This window comes from Macaca nemestrina, chromosome 17 (genome assembly GCF_043159975.1).
Source record: "Macaca nemestrina isolate mMacNem1 chromosome 17, mMacNem.hap1, whole genome shotgun sequence".
NCBI lineage: Eukaryota > Metazoa > Chordata > Mammalia > Primates > Cercopithecidae > Macaca > Macaca nemestrina.
The window spans coordinates 11,931,664-11,959,618 of NC_092141.1; the positions used below are offsets into that span (position 1 = coordinate 11,931,664).

General features: G+C 43.6%; 1 protein-coding gene across 4 annotated transcripts in view; it reads left to right on the forward strand.

Moving 5' to 3' along the window:
* The window catches only part of LOC105473558 (dynein axonemal heavy chain 9), a 377,165-nt gene that overhangs the window by 129,191 nt on the left and 220,019 nt on the right, over positions 1-27,955 (forward strand). For 3 of the 4 annotated variants that reach the window (XM_071082354.1, XM_011727373.3, XM_024790236.2), the window contains 5 exons: positions 414-518; positions 11,186-11,343; positions 14,857-14,995; positions 17,498-17,785; positions 23,759-23,969. In XM_071082354.1, the coding sequence (XP_070938455.1) occupies positions 414-518; positions 11,186-11,343; positions 14,857-14,995; positions 17,498-17,785; positions 23,759-23,969 (901 nt within the window). The remainder of the gene's footprint in view (positions 1-413; positions 519-11,185; positions 11,344-14,856; positions 14,996-17,497; positions 17,786-23,758; positions 23,970-27,955) is intronic. The other variant, XM_011727370.3, reaches the window with a different exon arrangement.

Sequence of the window (27,955 nt, forward strand, 5' to 3'; positions counted from 1 at the left end):
GAAAAACCTGGGTGGTTGGGCATAGATTTAAAGATACAGACATAAATTTTTCCATCGGTGCATGACAAAGGCTGGGTGGAAGGCTTTTTGTCTGTATAGCATAAGAAAAATCATCTTTTATTCATTTCCTGGGATTTTGAAAGCTACAGAATCAACAATAATGCAACCCTGGTGACATTTTAAAGGGATTTTCACCCAAGTGTCTTGAAAAGGTTCTGTTTAATCCTGTGACTTCTGTTGACACCCCATAACCATCAAACATTTAATTGTTCTTGAAATTTTAATACAAATTTCTGACCAGTGGTCTTTAGGGGGACTAGAAGTATCTGTAATACAGCGGATGGAGAATGACTTCAACACGTATTGATAAGCCTGGCCTGCCGGTAATTTAATCTTTGTACATTTTCTTGCAGTCTTGTGGCAACATCTACAAAGGCCTCGCTCAGACGGGCGCCTGGGGCTGCTTTGATGAGTTTAATCGAATCTCCGTGGAGGTCTTGTCAGTGGTGGCGGTGCAGGTAGGGGCCGGAAGTTGGTGGGAGCCTTGCCATCTTTATGTTGATCACTGCAGAAGTCTATGTCCTCTTGTTTTCGACCTCTCCTTAGCATCTGCGTCCCTTTTTCTCTTGTCATTTCATGCCCCTTTCTCTACCCTCTAAAATCAGGCTCCAGGGAGGCTATCCTTCAAAATGGGTATCCTTCAGTTACCCACCAAAGTAGATCCATTTACTTGGCTTTGGGACTCTGTTTTGTTCTCTGTAAAATGGGCAGAAAGAAGATCTGTCCTACCTGCTTCCTCTGGGTGCAGAAACATGAAGATGGCAGAGCTCAGCTCCTTGGAAAGGCCATGTTCTTTGGTTATAAACCAAGGCTTAAATTTCAGTTATTTTATTTCCTTTTGGAATCTTTGGGCAAGTTGTTCCACCACACTCAGCTTAATAAAATGAAGAATACAGCATGAATGTTTTTTTAATGAAGTCACTTTTGGGGTGAGATTTTATGTAAGCATGCCACTTGTCTTTCAAGTCATCCAGAAAGCATTTATTAAACACCTACAACGTAGCAAGTGTTACGCAAAAGACAGGTGAACTTTCCTAGTTGAATAGAATGTGATCTCTAACAAAAAAAAAAATGAGCTCTCGAGATAGACGTGAGTACTTTCAATGTTCTAGAGGTGACTTCAATTCTGACTGAGCATGAGACTTCCAAATGCATTACCTTGAAAAGATGGAGAAGATTCTGGATTTGGGTCAGGATCCCATGAACAATAGGAGCAGGAGAAGGGGAAAGGGGAACGTGAATAAGCTTTTGTTGAAATTCTGTACCAGGCACTTTTCATACATCATCTTTCACATCATGAAAGATCTTTCACGTCTTTCCACCATGGCCCTGCAAGCCACTATTCTCCCCATTATACATGTGGAAAAACTGAACATCAGAAGGGAACTGTACCTTGTCCATGGGTAGACTTTTGGAAAGTGGGAAGGTTGGTAGGTGCACCCTGTGCCCTCACTGACGCTGTCCGGGTGCAGATGTGGGCACTGATCTGGTTTCTAGTGGGTAAAATGCCAAAGGAGAAAATAAGGCTGGAGAGGCAAGTTTGAACCCAATAGTAGCAGGCTGAAATGCCTTCCTCAGCAGGCAGCAGGGAACCCCCAGAGACATCTGGGAGGGAGATTGCCCCTCTATTTGGCAGCAATGTGAAGGAGGGGCTGAGCAATAGGAAAACTGGTGGCTGAGGGCAAGTCAGGGGTCTCTCCCAGGGATTCTTACTGCAGCTGTGCAGGCTCCATTCCCCTAGGAACCCCATCTCCAAGATAAAGCACATCGTTTGCCAGCATCTATTCCATACCCCTCCCTGTAGGCTGAACGCCCCCATCTCCTGCTAGGGGCGGCTGGTTTCAGAACCCACATCCTGCCCTTATCTCAACAGAGCAAAGCAATCACAAGGCCATCATGTGATGATCAAAGCTGTGGCGAGGTGCTTGGGACAATGATGTGCCTGGTGCTCCCAGTGTGTGCCGCACACCATACAATCAAAAATGATTTAATGTTGCTTGTGTTTGCTTTCATTTCCAAAACAGTATGCGCACAGTACAGAAAAAGAAAAACGTAGCTATGAGAGACTCTTTGGTCCCTACAGGTTTCTGTAATCTTTTCAGGTCCAGACAAAGGAATAAGGAAAGCGTTTAGCTTGACTGACATTTTTCTAAGGCAAGAGAGCGGGATTGAGGGGAGGGTGGCAGAAGAGGGGTTGGAGGAATCATCAGGCAAAAGGTCACCCCTGGTAGGGAAAGATGACTGAGCCAGCATCATCCCTGTCCCCCTTTGCCCTGGCGGGAGCCAGCATCCATCCACATAGCTCCCACATGTTGTCACCTTTCATCCTACAGACTGTCCTTTTCACAGGTAGGCTTGGACGTGGGGCTGTGGGTGGGGCGCTGAAGCAACCGCAAAGCTGAACAGAGGTAGGGCTCACACCATCCGCAAATCCATGCCACCTTCATCTCCAGCTGCACCGAAAGCCACAGGCAGTCAAAGGGCTCTGCCAGGTCCCTTCACTCACTGAGGTGGTCTGTCTTTCCATCTCTCATGTTTGGCAGCCACTGACTCTTGTCCACACTCTTCCTTGGTAAAGATCAGAAAGTTGCTGGAACGTGAGGCTCTTCCCTGGTTTCCAGTGGTAAAATACGGTTTTTCTCCTTCTTTGGGTTTGTTCTGTTCAGCAGCAGTTAGTAGAGGAAGGAAGACAAATGGCTAGCCTGGACACTCTTGGACTGAAACCCTTGACCAGCTTGGCTCAAAAGAGCTGGTTGTGTGCATCTCAGTAGCATCACATGAGTGTAGCTTGAAATGGGCTATGGTGAGAGTCCTTCCATCATGAAAACTGCCAAATTTTATGAATCAAGGGCATTTTTGCTCCCCTGGAGAGCTGGTTGTTAAAAATTTACCAGCGCACCTCTGCATTGTAAGGATGTAAGCTGAATGTTGCCAGATCTTTTACGTTTTTAAGAGAGACCAGACATCCAGATTTTTATAAGAAATCAAACATGTTTCCTGGACGCTTTCACCTTTGGCTGGTCACTTCACAACCTGGAATAAGGAATAATGCCAGTGTTCGATGCTGGCTCAGCCACTTACTAGCTGTGTGACCTTGAGCATATCCATGTCTCAAGATCCACATCTGTAAAGGGAGTTAATAATAGCACCTCCTTGAGGCAGTTGTGATAATTTTTAAATGAGTTAATATCTCTAAAGCACTTTTTTTTAAAGCCCTACAGAGAATAGTCACTCAACAAATGCTTTGATAATGATGGTAGTGGTGGTGGTGATGTTAGTGATGATGATGATGTTAATGGTGGTGATGGTAGCGGTGATGGTGATCATTATGCTAATGGTGGTGATGCTGATGATGATGATAGTGGTGGTAATGGTGTTGATGATTATTCTAATGATGATGGTGATGATGGAGATGATCATGGTGATGGTGGTAATGATGATGGTGGTGGTGGTGGTGATGGTGATGATAGTGATGATGATGCAGGTGATGGTAATGATGATGGTGGTGGCAGTGATGATAATGTTAACAATGATAGTGATGGCGGTGGTAGTGGTGGTGATTATTCTAATGATGATGGTGATGATGGAGATGATGATGGTGATGGTGGTAATGATGGTGGTGGTGGTGGTGGTGGTGATGATGGTGATGATGATGGTGGCGGCAGTGATGATGATGGTGATGATAGTGATGATGATGGGGCTGATGGTGATGATGATGGTGGTGGCAGTGATGATGGTGATGATGATGATGGTGGTGGCAGTGATGATAATGTTAACAATTATGGTGATGGTGGTGGTAGTGGTGGTGATGATTATTCTAATGATGATAGTGATGATGGAGATGATCATGGTGATGGTGGTAATGATGATGGTGGTGGTAGTGGTGATGATGGTGATGATGATGGTGATGGCAGTGATGATGATGGTGATGACAGTGGTGATGATGGGGGTGATGGTGATGATGATGATGGGGGTGACAGTGATGATGGTGATGATGATGATGGTGGTGGTGGCAGTGATGATAATGTTAATGATGATGGTGATGGTGGTGGTGATGATGGTGGCAATGATGGAGATGGTGGTGGCACTGATGGGGATGGTGGTGATGATAGTGATAATGATGGTGGTGATAGTGATGAGGATGATTACTATCTTAACACTGCAGGAAATGGGTTGAAGAGTAGAGGCTGGGATACACAGGGCAGGGAAAAAGGGTTCACATCTTGGTCTCACAGGTCTTCTCTATGCCCTTCACTCCTTCTCAACTGGAACAACCTCAAGCTATCTTATCAAGCTTAACAAGGTACTAATCAAGGAGGCAGTGCCCAACAGCCATTGTTCCCCCTGGATAGTAGATAGACACTGCTATCTACTATTTTTTGCTTTATTGCTATCTAATATTTTGCTTTATTTTGAAGCTGCTCAACACAAGGTCAGCAATGCATTCTCTAAGATCACTTAGTTCCTGTTTGTTCCTGGAATCAAATGAAATAAGTTCAACTTGGGAGTCCCTGATGCTGTCACACTCTGATCTAGGAACATACCCATCAGATATATTTCTCAAGAAAGTGGCCTGATAACAGCCCAGGCAAAATCTGAGCTGGTAACTTTTGAAATTGAATACCCATCCAAGGAGAAAATTGCACTTAATTATTCACACAGCAATCCAGGCTGGCATATTGGTTCAGAAGCCACACCAGCTGCTGACAGTTCTCTGCCACCCTCCCCTCTCCTCCTCTCCACTCCTTGTCCGTCTGTGCTCCTCTTCCCAGTAACTCCTACAAAAATGATTATGCTGCTGGTCCACAGCGTCTTTGTCAGTGGACGTTCTCATGTCTCCATCAGACTGGTCAAGCAAAGTCACACAGCCACTTGGGAAAAACTTCAGTGTGGCAATTCAAAAAAAAATTACTCTGCTATTTTAAAAATGTCTAAGATATTACTTAATTTTTTCTGGAATGTCTTCTTTACTATTGCAATCAGCTGTCTATGCTTTGGGTTATCTGTGCCTGGGGACATGTGCCACAAGGACACACCCCATTGCCCTGTCCCCCCTCCATGCCCTCTGGCCAGGCATCCCTGGCACTTTCTTCTCTTCCCTACAGTACAAGCCCCGATAATGGGTTGGGTAGAGGCAGGAAGCAGGTAGAAGCAGAAGATCATTCAGCAAAGACTTGGGAGCCCACCAGAGCAGGGCTCTAAGTACTCCAAGCACCAAACAAATGCTTCAGTCTCATAGCCCAGGGAGCTTCCCATGTGACACCCTTTAGAGAGAAGCTTAAAGTCTAATGGGGGAAAAAAAAACCCACCAGAAATGTTAAAATATTTAAAAAGTGGTGAGTGGGTTGCACTTCCTAAAGGCAACAGACTTCAATCTGCCATTGCAGTGGGAAGCGTGGAGCAGGCCAGAGAGGATGTTAAATAGCACATGGCATTTGGGGCAAAGACTTGAAAAGAGAATGACCATGGGGGACCACAAAATGTGCCACTCTCCTAGAATAGAAGGGCCAAGGTAGAGGGGTGAGGAGAAAAAGCCAAGATCCCCATAGCATAGGGCTAGCCTATGACCTCCTTAAAGTATGTCATCTGCACAGAGACAGCATGGCCTTAATACTTCACTGAGTGAGTCAGACACAAGTCCCTAGCCTGAGTGGGAAGATACAGGGACAGAAGCCTCTGTGATCAGCAACTTCCAGTCATGAGAGGAAAGGTGTCATCCTCAGGCAAGTAATGCAGCGCTTATGGTCAGACGGGCATGCAACGCTTGTGCAGATAACAAGGTTGATCACTGGACATCAGGGCTGGCTTGCAATATATAGAAGTAAAACCTAGCCGGGTGCGGTGGCTCACGCCTGTCATCCCAGCACTTTGGGAGGCCGAGGTGGGCGGATCACGAGGTCAGGAGATCGAGACCATCCTGGCTAACACGGTGAAACCCCGTCTCTACTAAAAAATACAAAAACTTAGCCGGGCGTGGTGGCGGGTGCCTGTAGTCCCAGCTACTTGGGAGGCTGAGGCAGGAGAATGGTGTGAACCCAGGAGATGGAGCTTGCAGTGAGCCAAGATCGCGCCACTGCACTCCAGCCTAGGTGACAGTGCAAGACTCCATCCCCCCCCCAAAAAAAAGAAGAAAACCTAGGCAAAGTATCCAAATGATAAGGCAGAAAATACGTTCCATGAAAGATGTGCAATTTTAAGGGCCATAGAGACTGGAAAGAGACAGTAAAACCATCTGGCTGAGGGGCAACTGTGGACAGTGAAACTGTGATGGGGCAGCGTAGCCCAGTGGCAAGAACAGTTCATTGACTTTCAGGTAGGTGTCCTGAGAGTGACAGCGGAGGGTGCCGGGCATGGCTGGTGTCATCTAGCCCCACACTACTCGAACTGTGAACCAACAGCACCAGCACTCCCTGGGAGCTTGTTAGAAATGCGGAGTCTCAGGCCCGACCCCAGACCTGCTGAAACAGAATCTTCATGTTAACACGTCCTCCAGTGATTTCTACGCACAATAAAATCGGGGACTGTGCCACTGTGGCACAGTCATCTCAACCCTGGCTGCACATTAGAATGGCCTGGGTAATTCTACAAAATAGTAATGCACAGTCTGCACCCCAAAAAGGCGTTGATTTAGTTCCTGTGGAATGGGACTAGTGGGTACTTTCTAAAAACTTTCCACATGGTTCACACGTTCAGCAAATTTTGAGAACCAGAGCTGAGAGAGAGACTGAAAAATGAGGGAAACACCGCTGAGGACTGTAGAGTTTGGGTTCACATCAAGACCCCCAAGACTGAGCCCAGTTTGTCCCAGCCAGTGCTCTGCAGGGGCAAAGCCTCTCCAGGCCAAGTGGGGCAGAAGGAAGTGGGAGGCCCAGGCTGATCTGAGAGAGGGAGAGAGGGGAACCTCTGGCCTTTTCCAGGATCCGGACCTGGAAAGCCTTTTCCAGGCTTTCTGGACCCTGATCATTGTTATGTTCCAGTGATTTGCTCTGCAGACCTCAGTTGCTGCTAAATCCTGTCCTGTACAAACCAGGCTAACCAAAATTGCTAGGAGCACCGATGCTCCAACATTAACTGCATTTTTGAGTCTGTTCAACACCCTCCCGTCTGAGAGAGGGAAGTCAGTATGCAGCTATGAATGAGGCCACCTGGGCAGAGGTAGGGATGAGTAGAAATGTAAGAATTGACTGGACTGCAGTGGTTCTCAAATTTCAGCATGCATCAGAATCACCTGGAGGGCCTGTTCCCACGTGCTTTGCTCAACCCCATTCCCAGAATTTCTGATTTGATTTATCTTGGAGGTGGAGCTAAGAATTTGCATGGGAATTGGTTTGGACCCAAGGACACATGGTGTGGGATGGAGGTTAAGTATATCTTCTCAGCCTCAGGGTCCTCACTGGTAAAATGTTTGGTCTAGATCAGGGCTTGTCAGCCTCAGCACTATTGATGCTTTCGGCCGATCATTCTATTTTGTGAAGATCTATCCTCTGCATTGTGGATGTTGAGCAGCATCCCTGGCCTCTACCCACTGAATGCCAGCAGCAACAAAAGTGTCTCCAGACATTGCCACATGACCCCTGGGAGAGAGGAATTGCCAACTCATCCCCAACTGAGAACACTGGTTCCTACATAGCTTTCCATTTTTATTCATTTGTGTTCTTTTTTTGTTTGTTTTCTTGTTTTGTTTTTTGATTTTTGTTTTCGAGACGGAGTCTCACTCTGTTGCCCAGGCTGGAGTACACTGGCATGATCTCAGCTCACTTCAACCGCCGCCTCCTGGGTTCAAACAATTCTCCTGCCTCAGCCTCCCAAGTAGCTGGATTACAGGCACGTGCCATCACGCCCGGCTAATTTTTTGTATTTTTAGTAGAGACGGGATTTGACCGTGTTAGCCAGGATGGCTAACAGCCTCGATCTCCTGACCTCATGATCCGCCCGCCTCGGCCTCCCAAAGTGTTGGGATTACAGGCGTGATTATTTGTCTTTTTAATGTGTGGCAAAACCATATTTTCTTATTTTGTGGGAAGTATGCCTCTAAATTATAACAAACATGATGGTTTTCAGAGTAAAACAAATTGCTCTGAAAACGTATGTTTGGTGAGAAACTGATCTGTGGCTAGCACAGTGCTTCTTCTGGTACAAGAGCATTTGGGGGAAGTAGCTAAAAGCATGTGCTTCGGCACCAGATTGCCTGGCTTTTAAACTTGAGCTGCTCCACTTACCAACTGTGGGGTTTCAGGCAAGTTTCTTTTTTTTTTTCTTTTAACTTTTTATTTTGAACCAATTTTAGATTTATAGAAAAGTTGTAAAAATAGCATCGAATTTCTACATATCTCACTTTTAGCCTCCCCTGAATGCTAACATCTTACATAAACATAGCACAGTTTCTTAACTGCCTTCTGCCTCAGTTTCTTCATCGGTAAAATGAAGATCTAAGACTACCTATCTTAAACAACTGTTAAAAGCTTTGGATGGAATAATTCACAGAAAGTACTCAGAATCATCCCCGGTACATACTGAATGCTCAAAAATGTCAGTTGTTATTTTTTGTTATTCACTGTGGCTTTAAGATCTTCAGAAAACAGTGCATTTTCAATAGAGAAACAGATCCCAGTGGGTGAGATGTGCCTGGCAGCCTTAGCTATCAGTTGCCAAACTACCTATGTTGTACTTCCATCTGGCTGGGCTTGCATTTAATCCATACATCCCTAGTCCACCTGCTTCTCCACTCCCCCGTCCCTGCTTCCAAGCATCCCGAAAGACCCTCTGGCCTTTCCCAGGACCTGGATGTTATCAAGGTCTCTTGGACCCTGATCATTGTTATGTTCCAATGATTTCTTCTGCGGGCCTCAGTTGCTGCTAACGCCTGTCCTGTACAAGCCAGCCTAACCAAAATTTCTATGAGCACCGATGCTCCAACATTAACTGCATCTTTGAGTCTGTTCAACACTCTCCCTCAAGAGCCCCTCTACAGAATTTTACACAAAAGCACAGATGCCTCCAATCCGAAAGTGCATCATAAATTCTTGCTGAGCGTGAGGTTTCCGGGCTTCGGTGTTTCGAGACAGAATGCTGAGTCAGAATGAGCGGCAGAAAAGGTCCTAGGCTCGTGCCTTAGTCTTTGCCCAAAGGTAGCAGAGCAACTTATAAGCGCTAATTAAACTTGCTTTCCCACTCCCTAATAAGGCAAGTGCTCTGTATATTTTATGGACGGGAAGACTGGGAACAAAGGAGAGAACCAGGCTTTGCCAGTCACGTAACTCGCAGGATGATGAAGGCTGCAAGAGGCTCCATGGCAGAGCTGGGCTGGGCTGTGAGCTCCACGCAAACCAGCAGAGCTTGATCTGTTTGGCCAGCGTCCTGGCTGCTGAAGCCTGCTTCTGCCAGGATGGCATTGATATTCTGCACGTAGAAAAGAAGTCTCAGTTTCAAACTAATTGCTGTGAGCTCAAACGCATACAGTCATTAGCGCTTCACTCTGGGAAGAGAGCTGAATCCTAATTGTAGAACTGTCATGCATCCAGGCAAACTGTGTACTCTGGAGACAGCCGTGCCCAGTGGTAGATGGTCCAGCTGCCCCCCCCCAACCCCTCCCACTGTTTCACACACACAACCCTAGAGCCCTATCTCTACAGAACTAGGCTACCCTTTGCTCTTCTAGCATCCTGGACTTAGCCGACCTGCTGAGGCTCATTCAAAACCTCGCACCCGCCCCAGCTTTTGGGTTTTGCTTCCGAGAACGTGAGAGGCTGGAAATTCCCAAAGACCTTCTGGGGCCGAGCTGGACAAGGCTGTGGGCTAGCCTGAAACTGTGTCCCTTTCATCTTTGCTCTGTTGCCGATCATTTTTGCTTAACCCTTTTCCAAGCACCGGCTGTGACAATAAATGGTTGAACTTCACTTCTGCCTCTCCTCCGGCTGCTAGAGAGTAATCTAGAACAAGATCTGAGTGGGTCAAGCTTCAGGGTAAATCCTCCTCTGACTCCAGACTAAGTTTAAGAAAAAGTCTGATTCTCTAAAGAGAAAAGCACTAACAGCCCTCTGGGTCTGGCCCAGCCTAGCCTTGCTCCATCTGTAAAGGGTGACCTGTTCTGAAGGTGTAGTCTGGGGGGTGGCTATGAGGAGTTAAACCAAGACAGGGACCACAGTTGCGATGAGAATGGTCACATGGATATCCCTCATGTTAGCTGGTATTTCTAAGCATTTTCTGTAGGCTATGCACTTCACAGACTTTACTTCATTTACTTAGAACAAGCTCAGCAGGTAGCTATGGCATCCTCACCATCACACAATACCTGAAAGCACAGGCTCCAGGATCCATCTGCCTGGATTCAAATCCTGATGCCCCAATTAGTAGCTGTGTGACTCTGGGCAGATGTTTCCATCTCACCATGCTTCTGTTTTATCTGAGATGGTGATGATGTAATTGAAGCGCCCTCCTCCGAGTATGGTGAAGCTCAAATGAGTTAATACATAAGTAGTGGTCAGAACTGTGTCCGGCCAGTGGTCAGCCCTAATGCACTTCAGCCATTGCTACAGAGAGAACCCACATTCAGGGAGTTGAACACCTGTTTGCTGTTCCCTCCCATGCTCTTAACCACAGTGTGATAAATATGGATGTGGGCAGCCAGATTCGTTGTTTTGTTTTGAGACGTAGCCTCGCTCTGTCAACCAGGCTGGAGTGCAGTAGCATGATCTCGGTTCACTGTAACCTCCACCTCCCTGGTTCAAATGATTCTCCTGCCTCAGTCTCCCAAGTAACTGGGATTACAGATGTGCACCACCACACCTGGCTAATTTTTGTATTTTTAGTAGAGACAGGGTTTCACCGTGTTGGCCAGGCTGGTCTTGAACTCTTGACCTCCAGTGATCTGCCCGCCTTGGCCTCCCAAAGCGCCGGGATTATAGGCATGAGCCACTGTGCCTAGCAGTGGCCAGATTTCTTTTAGACATGCACCCAGGGCCTGTCAGTAAAGGGTCTGGGGTGTGGTCATCATGCCTGTCTTTCAGTGAAAGGGGCCACAGAACAATTCTCTGTGCTGTGTGTGACTACAGGCTCCCAGCTTTAGTTATGACCCTTCCACTGAAATGCAGTTGAGGAATTTCTCGCTGATTGATTGGTTCACCAGGTAAAAAGCATTCAAGATGCGATTAGAGATAAGAAGCAGTGGTTCAACTTCCTTGGGGAGGAGATCAGCCTGAATCCTTCTGTCGGAATCTTCATCACCATGAACCCGGGCTATGCCGGCCGCACGGAGCTGCCAGAGAACCTCAAGGCTCTCTTCAGGTGAGTGTCAGCTCTGCCCCATGCAAAAGCCCCAAAAGAGAAGTTTCTTTCATTTTTCCACTTCAAATGTGTGATGTATATTTTAAAGAAAATTTGGAACATTTGGAAAAGTAGATTTTTAACAACCATCTTTAATGTCTTTAATGCAGTAAAATTGCTTTCTGCTTAATTGTGTTCTGTTCTCCTTTGTATACACATTTTAAATCCACACGTCAGTAGCCTACATTTGCAGTCTACATAGTTTTGTGTTGTTTTGTTTTTTTGTTTCATAGTCTCTTATATCCTAACTATTTCCTTCTATTAGATATTCTTGATAAATCTCATTTCATGGCTGCAGGTTTTTTTTAATCAAGTGCATGGTTTACAATGTAATTAACTACTCCCGCATGGTTAAATATTAAGACATTCTAACATTTAAAGTAAATTTATGCATAATGCTGTAATGTACATCTTTGTACATTAATCTTTTTTTCTGTATGCATGATTATTTTCTTTGGCTAGCTTCCCAGAAGTGGAATTACTGTGTTAATGGGTAGAAACATTTTTAAGGCTCTTGATACACATTGCCAAATTGCTTTCTAAAAAGAGTAGTACCAAATTGCACTCCTCGTAGAGATGCATGAGAGCACCTCTTTTACTTCACCCTTGCTACCGGTGGACATTGCCATATTTTAAAACCTTCTTTACTTTGATAAGAAAACACAAATACATTTCTTCACAGGAGCTGGAGGCTGCATTCTTTTTCCAGAAAGGAAAAGTTGGCCCAACAAAGAGAAAACTGAAGAACGCTTTGTGCCTTCTGATTTTCTGGTTACTGAACCTTTACCTAAGGGAGATAGACTGTGGGGAGCTCTGACAAAACTTTTTTTTTTTTTTTTTTTTTTTTTTTGAGACGGAGTCTCGCTCTGTCGCCCAGGCTGGAGTTCAGTGGCCAGATCTCAGCTCACTGCAAGCTCTGCCTCCCAGGTTTACGCCATTCTCCTGCCTCAACCTCCCAAGTAGCTGGGACTACAGGTGCCTGCCACCTCGCCCGGCTAGTTTTTTGTATTTTTTAGTAGAGACGGAGTTTCACCGCATTAGCCAGGATGGTCTCGATCTCCTGACCTCGTCATCCGCCCGCCTCGGCCTCCCAAAGTGCTGGGATTACAGGCTTGAGCCACCGCACCTGGCCGACAGAACTATTTTGTCTCATTTTTGGACTGAGAAACATAGTGCTGTCTGTCCAGAGAGGTTGTCAACACTTTATTGGATTTCCAGAGGCGTAGGAGGTCACTGGGCAGCTCCCTGCGTACTTCACTCTCTCAGTCGTGGCAAATTCATGTGTCGCTGGAGTGATGGCAGCTTCTCCTTCTTCAGCCAGGTCCCTGTGTTAACCAAGAGCTCTTGGAATGCCAGCAAGCTATCTAAACGGGTGCTACAGAATACTGCATTGTTGGCAATTTTTTTCTACAAAGTATTTATTAAATAAGCGTTGTGTTACAAATGATTATAGAAGTAGGTTATCACCCAGATAAGAATTCTTTCTTACCTTTTTTTCTTGCTGAATCGTTTTTGCTGAATGGAATTGTCTTTGCCAGTTCAGGGTGCCATAATAAACATACTGCAGACTGGGTGGCCTAAACAGCAGACATTTATTTCTCACAGTTCTAGAGCCTGAAAGTTCAAGAGCAGGGTGCCAGCATGGTCAGGCTCTGGTGAGGGCTCTCCTCCAGGTTGCAAGCGGCCACCTTCTTGCTGTATCCTCACATGGAGGAAAAGGATGAGCTAGCTCTCTGGCCTCTTCTTATAAGGGTATTAATCCCATTCATGAGCGCTCCACCCTCATGACCTAATGACCTCCCAAAGGCCCCATCTCCAAATACCATCACATTGCATTTTGGGGGCACACAACATTCAGTCCATAACACATACCCATAGAAGGAAATTTGGAAATAAACAAATGTATTTTTCAAAAATAGTAAGTACAAACATCTACTTTTACATTTAATTCTCTCAAAGGCCCTATGAGGTGGATAGTACTAGTTTCTCCAGTGTATAGTGAAAAAACAGATGCATTCAGCAAATTGCTCAGGATAGTAACCCTAGTTACTAGGGTTAGCTAGTGAACCAACTAGTAAGCGGCAGAATGCTAGAGTTTGAAACCAGAGTCCCTGCTCCTCCCCCCGCCCCAGTCCTGTCATCCAGGAACAATCAGTGTAACCGTTTGGCATTTTTTTTCCAATACTGCATCCGTAGCACATTTCTTTTTCAAAATTGGGATCAGACTCTATATAGTTTAGTATCCTACTTTCATTAACTAATGTTTTTTTGTGTCATTATGTAATTTTCCTTTCACACCACTATTTTTCATGGCTGCATAGTATTCTGTTGTACCAATGTATATTTACTCTTATGTGCAAGTTGCAAAATAATTTTGAGAATTTAAGCATTTGGTTGCTCCTTTGAATTTGAATACAATGTAAAATATTTCAAGAAAAAAATGTGCTCGAATGAAATGTTTATGAAAATTTCATATCAGTATAGGGAAAATGCAATTAAAGAAATGTAACAACCTTAGGTTCCTATTACATACCTAACAAATTAATAAAATGTAAGTAATTTTAAAATCAAATGTTTTTAGTGCCAGAGGAAAAAGAAAATCGCAACAAAGCGTTCTAGAAAACCCTTTCTATATTATTGTATATGCCATTCTGTGTCAAGATAGTGTTAATAAATATTGAGCTGGTGCAAATGTAATTGCAGTTTTTGCCATTGAAAGTAATAGCAAAAACCGCAATTACTTTTGCACCAACTTAATACACACTTCAGACCTTATCATTAGAAATTTACATTTGTATTCAAACAAGTACAGGATACGCCCTGGGTGTCTAGGCTTACAGGAGACACACATTTTGAGAAGGAAGAATAGGGGAACTCTCAGTTTCTTGAAAGTAATGGCAAAAACCACAATTACTTTTGGACCCACTTAATACATGCTTTAGGCCTCATCATGAGAAATTTACGTTTATATTCAAATAAGTACAAGATAAGCTCTGCATGTTTAGGATTAGAGAAGACACATATTTTGAGGATGAAGAATAGGGGAACTCTCAGTTTCTTGTAGATACCCAGAGAAATTCAATTCCTTATTCTAAGCCTCGAATCTGTTCTAGACAATTTGTTTTACTAATCCATGCCTTGTGTAAGACACACTGACCTCAAGTCACAAGACTTGAGTGGTAGCTCCAAGTCTGCCCCTGCCTGCTAACATTATCCAGCCCCTTAGGAAGGCGACTTCATTTCCTTTATCCTTAGCTAACTCATCTCTAAGTTGAAAGTCTTCATGCTAACTGCAGCAACACATAGAATACATTGAAAGTCTTAGATGAAATAATGGCTCAGGTCTTTCCATGAGTTTTTGCACTTGCAGTTGCCTCCGTGTGTGATCTCGGCCAATGCCTATTTTCTTGCAGGTCTCCTCTTCAACACTGTTACTTGGGAAACTGACTGGGCCTTCTGTCTTCCTATACTCAGGCCTTGTGCAATGGTGGTTCCAGACTTTGAGTTGATCTGTGAGATCATGCTGGTGGCAGAAGGATTCATTGAAGCCCGGTCATTAGCCAGAAAGTTCATCACTCTTTACCAGTTGTGCAAAGAGCTTCTCTCCAAACAGGTAGGATCTCTAAGGAGGCTGCACAACCAAGCACCGTGCAACAGCCCCAGCTCTGGAAACATTCTGGAACAAATGTATTAGGAAAACATGCTCGAGCTTTCTCATAGAGAGTCACTGTGCCCATAAGCATATCGAAAGCTCTGAACACTTCCACAATAAAGATTTATGTTCATTTTTTTAGCTCTGCATTTTTCAAAATTAACCTCAAAACTCCATTTTTTAATAGAATACTTAGCAACACGTCACAGACACCAGTGTCCCATGAGAGACATTACAGTGGTCAATAAAAAACCCCTGGAGGAAATGGTCTGTACCTGAAGGGACATAGATGAGGAGGGTTAGGGAAGCAGGTTAGTTGTTAACCAGCTTTGAGCTTCTCATAGTTGCTTGGCCTTACCTGTAGCTTCCGCCTAAGGCAGGGGGAAATTCACAGAAAAATTGCACCTTAGCAAAACATTACCTGCAAGGTTTCTGCCTTGAACAGAGAATTTCTTTTTGTCAAGGATAGATGACCAAGCTTCCCTGGGCTGTCCCCAGTGAGCTTTGGGAATATCTTGTTTTGATCACCTTTACTGCCATAACACAGGCTGTCTCAGCCCTGTGGAGTCTGTCCAAGATGCAGAAAATCCTGTTTTCCTCATACTTCTTTTCTCATTGTACCCCCTCTCTCGGTTCTTTCCCAACGTTGACTTCCAGGCCAGTGACTCCCTCTTTTAAGGCTTTATCCCAAACCTCTCTTTTGAGCTCTAAACCTGTACATTCAATGGTCTGTACCACAGCTCCCCCGAGTGTTTAAAAAGCTCCTCCAGCTCAGCACTCTAAGCTGATCTCCATCAGCTCTAAGCCCAAGCTTCCTTCTCCTGTGTTCCCAGCCTCAGTATGCTGACCCCTCATTCACTCATTTGCTAACTCTAGGACCCTGGGAGTCACCCTGGGCCATTTTCTCTTCCTTGGCCCTGTATATAATTTTAAATGAACCCTTAATGACTCTATGTTCTGGATATTTCTCAAATAAGTCTCATTTCCTTTCCCTATTCATTGCTACCACTTGAGTTCCAAGCACCCATATCTTTTGTTTAAACTATTGCAACTGCCTTTCTACTAGTTTTTCCACCTCTATTCTAATTCCTCAGATCTGTTCTTTAGCCACTTGCTAGAGTGATGATTTAAAAACGCTCCTCACTTGTCCTAAGATAGAGACCAATGTCCTTATCACTCTCTGCTAAAGACTTCAGGGTGTTCTGTCTCCTCCTACCTCCACGGCAGCGGCTCACAGCTCTCTCCCTGTCGTGTGGTGCTCCATCTCCATTGATCTTTTTTGAGTTCCTTGAAACTGATTGTCTTCTCACCTGAGCTTGTGGACATCCTGTTCTCACTTGCCTTGACTGCACTTCTTTTTCATCTGTGCCTGACTGAATTCCACTCCTTTAAGGTCTTCTTTAATGCCATTTCCTTAGGGTAGTCTGATCCATATCCTGGGTACAGCCACTGTGTTCTTAGTCATCATTGCACACTGCATTTTTCTTTGGTAGCATTTTAATTTTTTAATTTTTTTTTTTGAGACAGAGTCTCTCTCTGTTGCCCAGGGTAGAGTATAGTGGTGATCTCAGCTCGCTGCAACCTCCATCTCCCATGTTCAAGCAATTCTCCTGCCTCAGCCTCCTGAGTATCTGGGATTACAGGCACCCACCACCACGCCCAGCTAATTTTTGTATTTTTAGTAGAGACGAGGTTTCACCATATTGGCCAGGCTGGTCTCAAACTCCTGACCTTGTGATCCACCCGCCTCGGCCTCCCAAAGTGCTGGGATTACAGGTATGAGTCACCGCACCCAGCCTCCTTGGTAGCATTTCTCATGGCTCTAATTAAATAGCAATCTGCTACAAGTCAAGTAGAGGAGCTGGGACTTGAACAGAAGTCTGAGTTCAGACTCCATGCTCTGTTCTGCCCACTACAGCTCCTTCCCACTCCATGCTGCCGCCTGAAGCCTGCTATCAGCAGTGTGGTCTGCTCTCCCACAGACCCTACTGGCAGCACCATGACCAGGGGGTTCATCTTTGACAGAACCCACTTTAAGGAGCTATTCTTGAAACCTCTTTTCCCACAAAATGTGAAGGTCTCCAAGGCAGCGCATGTAAGCTCAGCATCTACCATCTCTAAGAGTTAACATGGCTCCCTCCTTGACAGCCCTTCCAATTCTACCTGCTGAGTGTGCAAGGAGTAGCCAGATAGGTTTGAAAATGGTTCTGTTTGATCTCTCTGACCCCTACATCATTTGTATGTTCTATGTCTGCCCTGCTGTTGTCACAACTGGAAAAGTAGCTAGCGTTCGACCAGGAACTAGAATTCTGGAATCATAATTTTCTAAGTCATTCCTTCCCATGTCTCTGCCCAAGCTTCAGAGGTGACCTAACGGTGATAGGATATTTACGATTCTGCAGACACTCACCCTAGCACATGGTGTTCTGTCTCTCTGCCACTTTGGTCTAACACTGCCCACAGGATCATTACGACTGGGGCCTGCGGGCCATCAAGTCCGTGCTGGTGGTGGCGGGATCCCTGAAGCGAGGAGACCCTGACCGGCCTGAGGACCAGGTCCTGATGCGCTCCTTGCGGGACTTCAACATCCCCAAGATTGTGACTGATGACATGCCCATCTTCATGGGCCTGATCGGGGACCTCTTTCCCGCCCTGGATGTCCCCCGGAGGAGAGACCCCAACTTCGAGGCTTTGGTTAGGAAGGCAATAGTGGATCTGAAGCTCCAAGCTGAGGACAACTTTGTGCTCAAGGTACACATGGTTTTTCCTCCCAGGATTTCTCTATCTCTTACTTATTGTCCTGGACAATGGGTTATCCTTCATCCGTAATCCAAAGTGTTGTTTTAGATGTACAAATATGTTTTAGATGTAAAAATCCCTAGTTAGTGATAATTCATTTCAACCGCTCTTCACTGGGGACCCACAATGTGGAATGAATGGTAGGGAATACAAGGGAAAGTTGGAGGATCCTTACTTTATAGCCCTTCCATTCTGTTTGGTGTACCTCAGCCTGAATGCCAACTATCTGCTCACTCACCCACAAATGAAAGGACAGAGGCCAAGATCTGGCCACATCTACAGAGCCTCCACTCAATCCTACTATCCTGGGTGGAGACCAGCAAAAGAGACCACCTGGGACCAGCAGAGGAGAATACACCTCCCAGCCTCCTAGAAAACACAGCACAGCTCCTTATTTAACCTTGAGGCTTACCAGATATTGAAGAAACCCAACAACACGTGAGATAAAGACAAATGGACAGACACAGACAGACAGACACACACACACAACAAAAACAGCCAGTGAAAATAACAAAGAGAACATTTTTAAAGTTCTAATTAGCATCTTTGAAGGAAATTTTAAAAATGATATCTAACAAACAAGAATTAGATGCCATTGTACAAAATAAAAAGCACTATTGGAGAATTATAAAGACCTGTTTTAAATATAAAATTGTATGATTGATGGCATTCGAAATTCAGTGAGAGGATGGGAAAATAAAGCGAAAGGCAACATCCCAGGATAAAGCTATAAACAGTATTATGTATTATGTGTGTGTGTATGGTAAAATATTCACACATGCACACACACACAGAGACAAAGTGTGAGAGGTGAGATGATGTACAGAGGATCAATTTAGGTTATCCAACATGTTACTAGAAAGAATTCTAGAAAAAGAACAGGAATCTAACTAGAGCTGGAAAGACATGTATCTACATTGGAAAGACAGTACTGAACAGAATGACTTTAAATGAGTCTGTGCAGGGACACACCATAATGCAATTTCAGAGGTCAAGAATCAAGAGAAAACAATAAGTCTCCTAGTTGAGTGAGGAGGTAGTACTAGTGTATTAATACCTGAGACAGGGTAGTTAGGAAAGAGGTTTAATTGACTCACAGTTCTGCATGGCTGCGGAGGCCTCAGGAAACTTACAATCATGGCAGAAGGTGAAGGAGAAGCAAGTCCTTCCTCACAAGGCAGCAGGAAGGAGACAGAAAGAGTGCAGGGGAAATAAAGAGCTGTGGACACCCTTTGTCTTCCTTGCACAGTGCATTTTTCCTTTGTAGCATTTATCACAGCTCTAGTTCAATAACAATCTGCTACAAATCAAGTGGAGGAGCGGGTGCTTGAAATGAAGTCTAAGTTCAGACTCCATGCTCTGTTCTACATGCTACACCTCCTTTCCGCACCATCCTGGTTATAAAACCATCGGATCTCGTGAGAACTCACTCACTAGCACAAGAACAGCATGGGGGAAACTGTCCCCGTGATCCAATCACTTCCCACCAGGTCCCTCCCTCGACACATGGGGATTTGAGGTGAGATTTGGGTGGGGACATAAAGCCAAACCATATCAACAAGTGATCCAGGAAAGGAATTCAAGAGGAACTCAGAATCTCTTGTCAGCTAAATTGGATACTAGAGAACAAGAAAACCATTCCTTCAAATTTTTTGAGGGAAATGATTTCAAGACTAGAATTCTATATAACCAAATTATCATCCATGATATTCTCAGAATCATAAATGTTACTTCTTATGCACCCTTTTTGAGTAAGTTACTTGAGGACATACTACAGCAAAACAAGAATGAAAAACAAGAAAAATACTGTGAGATTCAAAAAAATCAAGAATCAAGAAAAAAAAAAATCCTGAAATGACAGCTGTTAGCAGGCCTAGAAAGCAATCAATTCAAGTTAGAGCAGGAAGTCAGTAGTCTCCCAGAAAAGAGAACCTTAAGAAAAGTGAACTTATTCAAAGCAAGAATGGAGTAATAAGCTGCAAGTTCTTGTGTGTTTTATTGAACTTCTAAGTTATGGGGACTGTGACGGTTCATTTTATATGTAAATTCGTCTGGGCCACAGAGTGCCCAGATGTTTGGTCAAACATCATTTTGGGTGTGTCTGTAAGGGTGGTATAAAGTTCCAATTAGACAAGATGAATAAGTTCTGGAGATCCATTGTACAGCTTGATGACTATAATCAAAAAGATTATTGCATACTTGAAAATTTAAATGAGAGTAGACCTTAAATGTTCTTAGCACAAGAAAGTGATATGTATGCGAGGTGAGATATATGTTAATTACTTTGATCTAATCATGTCACAATTATACATATATCAAAATGTATTATATACCATAAGTATATACAATTGTTATTTTTCAATTGTACCTTAATAAAGCTAGGGAAAGAAGAGGAAAAAAGTGTTTATACATTCTACAACATGACTGAAAACATCTTTCTAAGTCAAAAAAAAACCAGTCACAAAATACCACATATTGTATGATTCTATTTATATAAAACATACAGAACAGACAAGTCTTAGAGGCAGAAAGTAGACCAGAGGTTGCATAGGACAGAGGTGGGGGCGGGGAGTGGGGATTGACTGTTAATGGGTGTGGGGTTTTCTGTTGGGTTTTCTATGTTCTAAGATTCGATAGTAGTGATGGTTCTACAATTATGTGAAGATACTAAATTTCATTCAGTTGTACACTTTAAAGGGTGAATTTTATGGTACATGAAGTATGTCTCACTAAAGTTGTTGGCGTGAAAAAAGAAGAGGTGATGGATCTAGAAAGCAATTTTAAATCTTCCCAGCATCTCTGGTAAATCCCTTGTTTATGCAAAGGAACAAACAAAAGTCTAGGAATATAATACAATCTCCATTCAGGAGCCAGAGTACCATCTCCCCCTCCCTCTCCTCTCCCTCTTCCTCCTCATTCCTCCCCTTCCCCTTCCCCTTCCTTCCTTCCTCCCTCCCTCCCTTCCTTCCTCCCTCCCTCCCTCTCTCTTTTTCTTTTTTCTTTTCTTTCTTTCTCTTTCTTTCTCTTTCTTTCTTTCTTTCTCTTTCTCTCTCTCTCTTTCTTTCCTTTCTTCTTTTTCTTTCTCTCTCTCTTTTCTTTTCTTTCTCTTTCTTCTTTCTTTTCTTTCTGCAATGACCTCAGGTCAATTTCATGCTTAAAACCTCCAAATGCTTCCTATTATACTTTGGATGAAATTCCAGCTACCAATTTCTGCATCTCTCTCTGGCCCCTGCTTGCCTCTTTTGTCTCACCTTGTGCCGCTCTCCCATTTATGCCCCTGGTCTTTCAGCCCTCTAAGCTTGATGCTGAACTTAAGGCTTTTGCACTCACTGTTGCTGTACCCGGAATGGCTTTTCCTGCTGGCCTTCACATGGCTGACTCTCTTTCACTCATATCTGAGCTTAAGCCTCCTTGGAGGTTCTTCCCAACTCTCTCCTCATTCCTATCTGAGATGATCCTGCATAAAGTCATTGAAGGAAGAGACTCTCTTCTGGGTGCTTTTGGGCCCTGAATCATAGGAACAGCAACGCCCTGGGACAGAATAAAAAAGACACTGATGCTGTGGACAACAAGACGCAAAGTAGTATCTCAGGAGATGATCCTGCCACAACTGACACTGATCTTCTTGCCCCCAAACAGCCATTTAATCTGCTACCTTCACACTGAGCTTAGCACTGCTGCTCTCCTCCTAAATTCCCTGGTCGTAGAATTCTAGAATTCTAACACCTGTATTATTTAAATTTCGAAAATATAGGAGTCCTGGCCAGGCGCAGTGGCGCACGCCTGTAATCCCAGCACATTAGGGGGCCAAGGTGGGTGGATCACCTGAGGTCAGGAGTTTGAATCCAGCCTGGCCAACATGGAAAAATCCCATCTCTATTAAAAAATACAAAAATTAGCTGGGCGCAGTAGCAGGCGCCTGTAATCCCAGCTTACTTGGGAGGCTGAGGCAGGAGAATCGCTTGAACCCAGGAGGTGGAGGTTGCAGTGAGCTGAGATTGCGCCATTGCACTCCAGCCTGGGAGACAGAGTGAGACTCCATCTCAAAAAAAAAAAAAAAAAATATATATATATATATATATACACACACACACACACACACACACAAACACACAAACACACATACATACACACACACACACACAGGGAGAGAGAGAAGGTCCTTACTTATTTTTTCAAACTATAGAAAAAATAAAACATACAGGAAAAAGCTTATTCTCTCACTGCCCTGTCAACATTTTGGTGCATTTTCTGTTCAGTTCACCTTTCCTCTGCTAAGGATCTTATAGTGCAAAATCTGAAGAAATCTGAACTACAGTAAAGTTCAAATTTTTTTCTCATGATATATAAGACCTTTCACAATCAGGCCCATCCAGCCTTTCCGGTCATCCTTCACATTTTCGACAAGTATTCGTTCATCATTTGGCACGTGCCAGTTTCTCTGCCAGACTTTGTAAAGAGAGAGAAAAAAGCTCAGTCCTGCCTACCTTCAAGGAGCGGATAATAGAACATGGGGACAAAAAAAAGTAACTACTGCAGTATGTTGGATACTAGGATGTAGGCTAGTATGGGACATCTGTACTAGGCATGGGTCAGACTGAAGGCTTCCTGAGGAACGTGCAAAGGTTTAGACAGAAGATGGCAGGAGAAGTCACTTTTGTTTTTTGTTTGTTTGTTTCTGTTTGTTTGTTTGTTTGTTTTTGAGATGGAGTCTCGCTGTTGTCGCCTAGGCTGGAGTGCAATGGCACGATCTCAGCTCACTGCAACCTCTACCTCCCAGGTTCAAGCGATTCTCCTACCTCAGCCTCCCGAATAGCTGGGATTACAGTCGCCCGCCATCATGCCCAGCTAATTTTTTGTATTTTTAGTATTTTTGGGTTTTTTTAACCATGTTGGCCAGGCTGGTCTCGAACTCCTGAACTCAGGTGATCCACCTGCCTCAGCCTCCCAAAGTGCTGGGATTACAGGGGTGAGCTGCCGCGTCCAGCTGGAAGTCACTCTGAGCAGAAGGAACGGATACAGGAAAGAGCACCATTTAAGAGCTCCAAGTAGTTCTCTTGCTGGACTGTGTGTGTTGCAGGATAAGAGATAAGACTGGAGTCTGATTTGGGCCAGACTGCAAAAGGACCTTGTAAACCAATCTAAGGATTTGTATTTCATCGCCAGAACCATGGAGGCCAATGAAGGGGACAGAGTGAAGGCAGTGGCTGGTCCAATTTTTATTCCAGTAAATGTGCTGCAACAGTGTGGAAAGCTGTGCCTGGAAGCAAACCAGCCCAAGAGTGATGAGACCTTCAGTGCCACCATGGTCCCCACAGGACTTCTGACTCCAGCCTCCCCAAACCATCTGGCCAACCAGTCACATCATACTCTGTCACACCTCAAGCCTTTCTTCGTGCTGTTACCTCTGCCTGGAATTTCCTTCCTGTTCATCTTCTGGGCAAACTCCTACTCATCCCTGGAGCCCTTGTTCAAATGTTCCCTCCTTTATGAAGCCTTTCTCATTCCCTTTATGTGTACAAAATCAATGGTTCCCTCCTCTCTTGTTTCCACAGCACCTTATAAATACCTCTGAGATAGTACTTATCCTCTTACCTTAGAATAATTTGTCCACATGACTTTCTTCTCCATCACACTCTAATAAGATCACGGAGGGCAGGAGAATCGCATCTGAATTTCCCTCACCTGGCACACTCTGTAGCACTTCATTGGTGACTAATAATTATATACCTGAATGATGAATACAGGAACAAATGAATCGTGTTGCACCTATATTTCAGACCTCCTCACACGTCTTGGGGTAGATAACTCTTCCTCTGTTGACTTCAGGTCTCACTTTGCACACCAGCTAGGGTCACAGGAGAGCAGCTGGGATGCAGGTGAGTCGCAGGCTGGTCCCTCTGGCTGAATTTCCTGCCTCCCCAGGTGGTCCAGCTGGAGGAGCTCCTGGCTGTGCGGCACTCTGTATTCGTGGTTGGTGGCGCTGGTACCGGCAAGTCACAGGTGCTGAGGTCCTTGCACAAGACCTATCAGATCATGAAACGGCGCCCCGTCTGGACTGACCTCAATCCCAAAGCAGTCACAAATGATGAGCTCTTTGGCGTCATCAATCCAGCCACGCGAGAATGGAAGGATGGTAAGTGTGGGATTCTCAAGGATGGTAAGTGTGGGATTCTCCCAGGAGAAAGTCTCTGCTAGCCTCAGAGCCCCTGTGGCGGGCTTGGATGCAGTTGGGTGAATTGCAGAAGCAAACATTGGACTGATTTGCTTGGGACCGCAGAAGGAGATGAAAAAGCCAGTAGAAAAGGAGAAGGAGGAAACCAATTTTGGCTTGGAGGGGAGCTTCAGTTTTTCAGATATTCTCCCTCCTTGGGGACCTCTTCCAGCTGCCTTTTAGAGAGTGCATTTAAAGAGGAGAAAGCAGGCCAGGCGCGGTGACTCACACCTGTAATCCCAACACTTTGGGAGGCGGAGACGGTGGATCACGAGGTCAGGAGTTCGAGACCAGCCTGGCCAATATGGTGAAACCCCGTCTCTACTAAAAATAAAATAAAAATAAAAATAAATTAACTGGGCGTGGTGGCGCACACCTGTAGTCCCAGCTGCTCAGGTGACTGAGGCAGGAGAATCGCTTGAACCCGGGAGGTGGAGGTTGCAGTGAGCCAAGATCGTGCCACTGCACTCCAGCCTGGGTGACAAAGCAAGACTCTGTCATAAATAAATAAATAAATAAATAAATAGAAATGCAGGCATTCAGCTGTAGTTCACTGACTCTGGAGCACGAGCCGTGGTGTAGGGTTAACACTGCCTGGCAGTAGACTTCAAGTATGTGTTGGGTAGGGAAGCCCACGGCTCCTTCCCAAAGAAGTGGTGCTGTCTGGCGTCCTACAAAGGGCACTATTCCCCTATTTGGTGTCGCCCCAGCAGTGATGGGGAAGCTGCATGCTACAGAACCTTGTGCCCATGCCAGGACCCTGATGTTTATCCATTCAATCCCAGGAAGGCCCCTAGAGCCATATTCCCTTCTACAGTGATTCAGAGGCCCTCAACCCTGTGTTTGCTGGGTGCTGATCTCAGCCTTACCTTCAAAGAACTAAACATCACCAATAGACATTGTAAAGGGTCGTCTGGCACTGGAAGAGAGCAGAAAAGAAAGTTGAGGGAAAAAAAAAGAGGTCCATGAGCTGATAAGGAGGACCTCTTTCTAAAACAGATGTGGCTTCTGGAATGAGGAAATCTCAGCTCCTTCCTGATGTTTCAATGTCTGACCACATCTGGGTCAAACTCTCTGGATTTCTCTAATTTAGGAGCTTTCATCTGAGATCTAGAACACAGGGATTTAACAACCAGAGTCTAATTTTTATTTTGCTTTTAACAAGGCTTAGCATCTTCTTATTGATCTTAGTAACTTGCTCTTTTGTGATTTTATTTCCTGTTTTTCTTACCAGTTTTTAAGAGTTTTTTAATATATCAAAGATATTAACCCTTTATTTGTCACATGCATTGCTAATGTTTCCCCACCTATTCTTTGTCTATAGACACTTTATTTTCCCATGCTCTTTTTAACAAAGGAAATTATGCCTGCCTAGTCTTTTTAGCATCTGGGATTTCTATTAGTTTATCATTCTTCAGCTGTTGATATAGTATCATAAATTTGATCAAAAAAGATTCTTTTTACATTAACATTTTTTATCCATCTGGAATTTATTTTGGGGCTTAGTATGAGATAGGGTACAGAATCAACTTTATTTCCTTCCAGATGGATAATTGATTGTAACCACACCATTTATTAAGTAAACTATGCTTTCCCTCTGAATTTAAATACCAGTTTGTCATTTATTAAATTGCATATGTATATTGAGATCTGATTCTGGGCTTTCTATTCTGTTTGACTCACCACTTTATCTAATCCTATACTAATGTCATTTTATTTTAGTTACAGTCGTTTTATAACATATTTTAATACCCAATGAGGTAAGTCCCTCCTCAGTAATCTTTTGTAATTTTATTGTCTTGTCTCAAGCACTTCTTTTTTCATATTAAATATAGGCTCAATAATATAATTCAAAAATTTTAACTCTGAATTCTAGTTAAAATTTTATTAGATTATACATTAAATTTGGAGAAATTGACAAGGAAGATATAATAATCACAAGTTTGTATTCACTAAACAAGTAAATGGAATATAGCCTTTAAAATATGTTTAGGGGCCAGGCACAGTAGCTCATTCCTATAATCCTAGTGCTTTGAGAGGCCAAGATTGGAAGATCACTTGAGGCCAGGAATTTGAGACCAGCCTAGGCAACATAGTGAGACCCCACGTATACAAAAAAAAAAAAAAAGAATTTAGGATAACTTCAAAAGAATACAAATTAACAGGTTATTTTAATTTTTTTATGTATTTGTTTTTTATTTTCAAAATTAATTCCAGTAAACAGAAAAATAAGTGCATAAAGGAATTGGCAATTATATCACTAAACTCAATATAATACAAAGTTATAGAATGTTTATCCCATAAATAGAAAGTATTCCTTTCCTGGTGGGGTTCGTGTAACATTTCCAAAAATTAAAAATGTAATTGGCTACGGAGAAAGCTATAATGAATTCAACAATATCAATTTACAGGTCACATTCTCTGATAACAATGGAATAGAATTAGAAACAAATAGCGGGAAAGTCACCAAAAATGATTTTACTACTTGCAAATCAAGAAATGCTCTCTTGATTCCTGTATCAAAAAGAAAATTTAATTGCAACCTCTCTAGGATGCAATAAAAAAATACTCCATACAAGAAAACCTATGGGCTCCATCTAAAACCTCTAAAAGGGAAAACCTTTTAAACTCACTTTATTATAAAAGGTGGGCTGAAAGTAAAGGAAGTTAATATTTGTCATAAGAAATTATTCAAGCTAAACACAAAGAAAATGAAGGAAAAGGAACTGATAAAGATAAAAGCTGAAATTAGTCACCAGGAGGAACACAAAAAGATTATATAAAGATAAATAAAAGAAATAGAAGAAATAGATAAACCCAGCCGGGCGTGGTAGCTCACGCCTGTAATCCCAGCACTTTGGGAGTCCGAGGTGGGCGGATCACGAGGTCAGGAGATGGAGACCATTCTGGCTAACATGGTGCAACCCCGTCTCTATTAAAAAATACAAAAAATTAGCCGGGCGTGGTGGCAGGCGCTGTAGTCCCAGCTACTCGGGAGGCTGAGGCAGGAGAATGGCTTGAACCCGGGAGGCGGAGCTTGCAGTGAGCCGAGATCACGCCACTGCACTCCAGCCTGGACAACAGAGAGAGAGACTGTCTCAAAAAAATAAAAAGAAGTAAAACCTAGGCAAATTATCCAAATGATAAGACAGAAAATAAGTTCCATGAAAGATGTGCAATTTTAAGGGCCATAGAGGCTGGAAAGAGACAGTAAAACCATCTGGCCGATCATGAGGTCAGGAAATAGAGATGATCCTGGCTAACATGGTGAAACCCCATCTCCACTAAAAATACAAAAAATTAGCTGGGCAAGGTGGCGGGCACCTGTTGTCCCAGCTACTTGGGAGGCTGAGGCAGGAGAATGGCATGAACCTGGGAGGCAGAGCTTGCAGTGAGCCAAGATGGCGCCACTGCACTCCAGCCTGGGCGACAGAGCAAGACTCTGTCAAAAAAAAAAAAAAAGATTAATAAATGTAAATATTGGTTTGCTGTAAAGACCAATAAGATAAGTCTGTTGTGAGAGTGATTAATGGAAAAAAAGAGTAAATATACATATAATTTGGAATTAACAGACAAGACCAAAGTAGAAGAAAATATTTGATGACACATACTTGAAAAACTAAAAGAAATAGATGAACCCCTAGCAAAATATAAATTAATAAAATGTCTTCATTAAGAAGTAGAAAAATTGAGTAAACTAGTGTAAAGGAAAAGTTAAAAAAGAATAGAGCAAAAAATAGATAATTTCAAAATTATGAAGAGATAACTCTCAAATTATTTTACAGAACAAGAATAATATTGATATCAATTTTTATGTGGAGCCAAAAAAAACCCAGTGTTACTCATTAATATAGATACAAAAATCCTAAATAAAATATCAGTAAGTAGAATCAAATAGTATCTCAAAA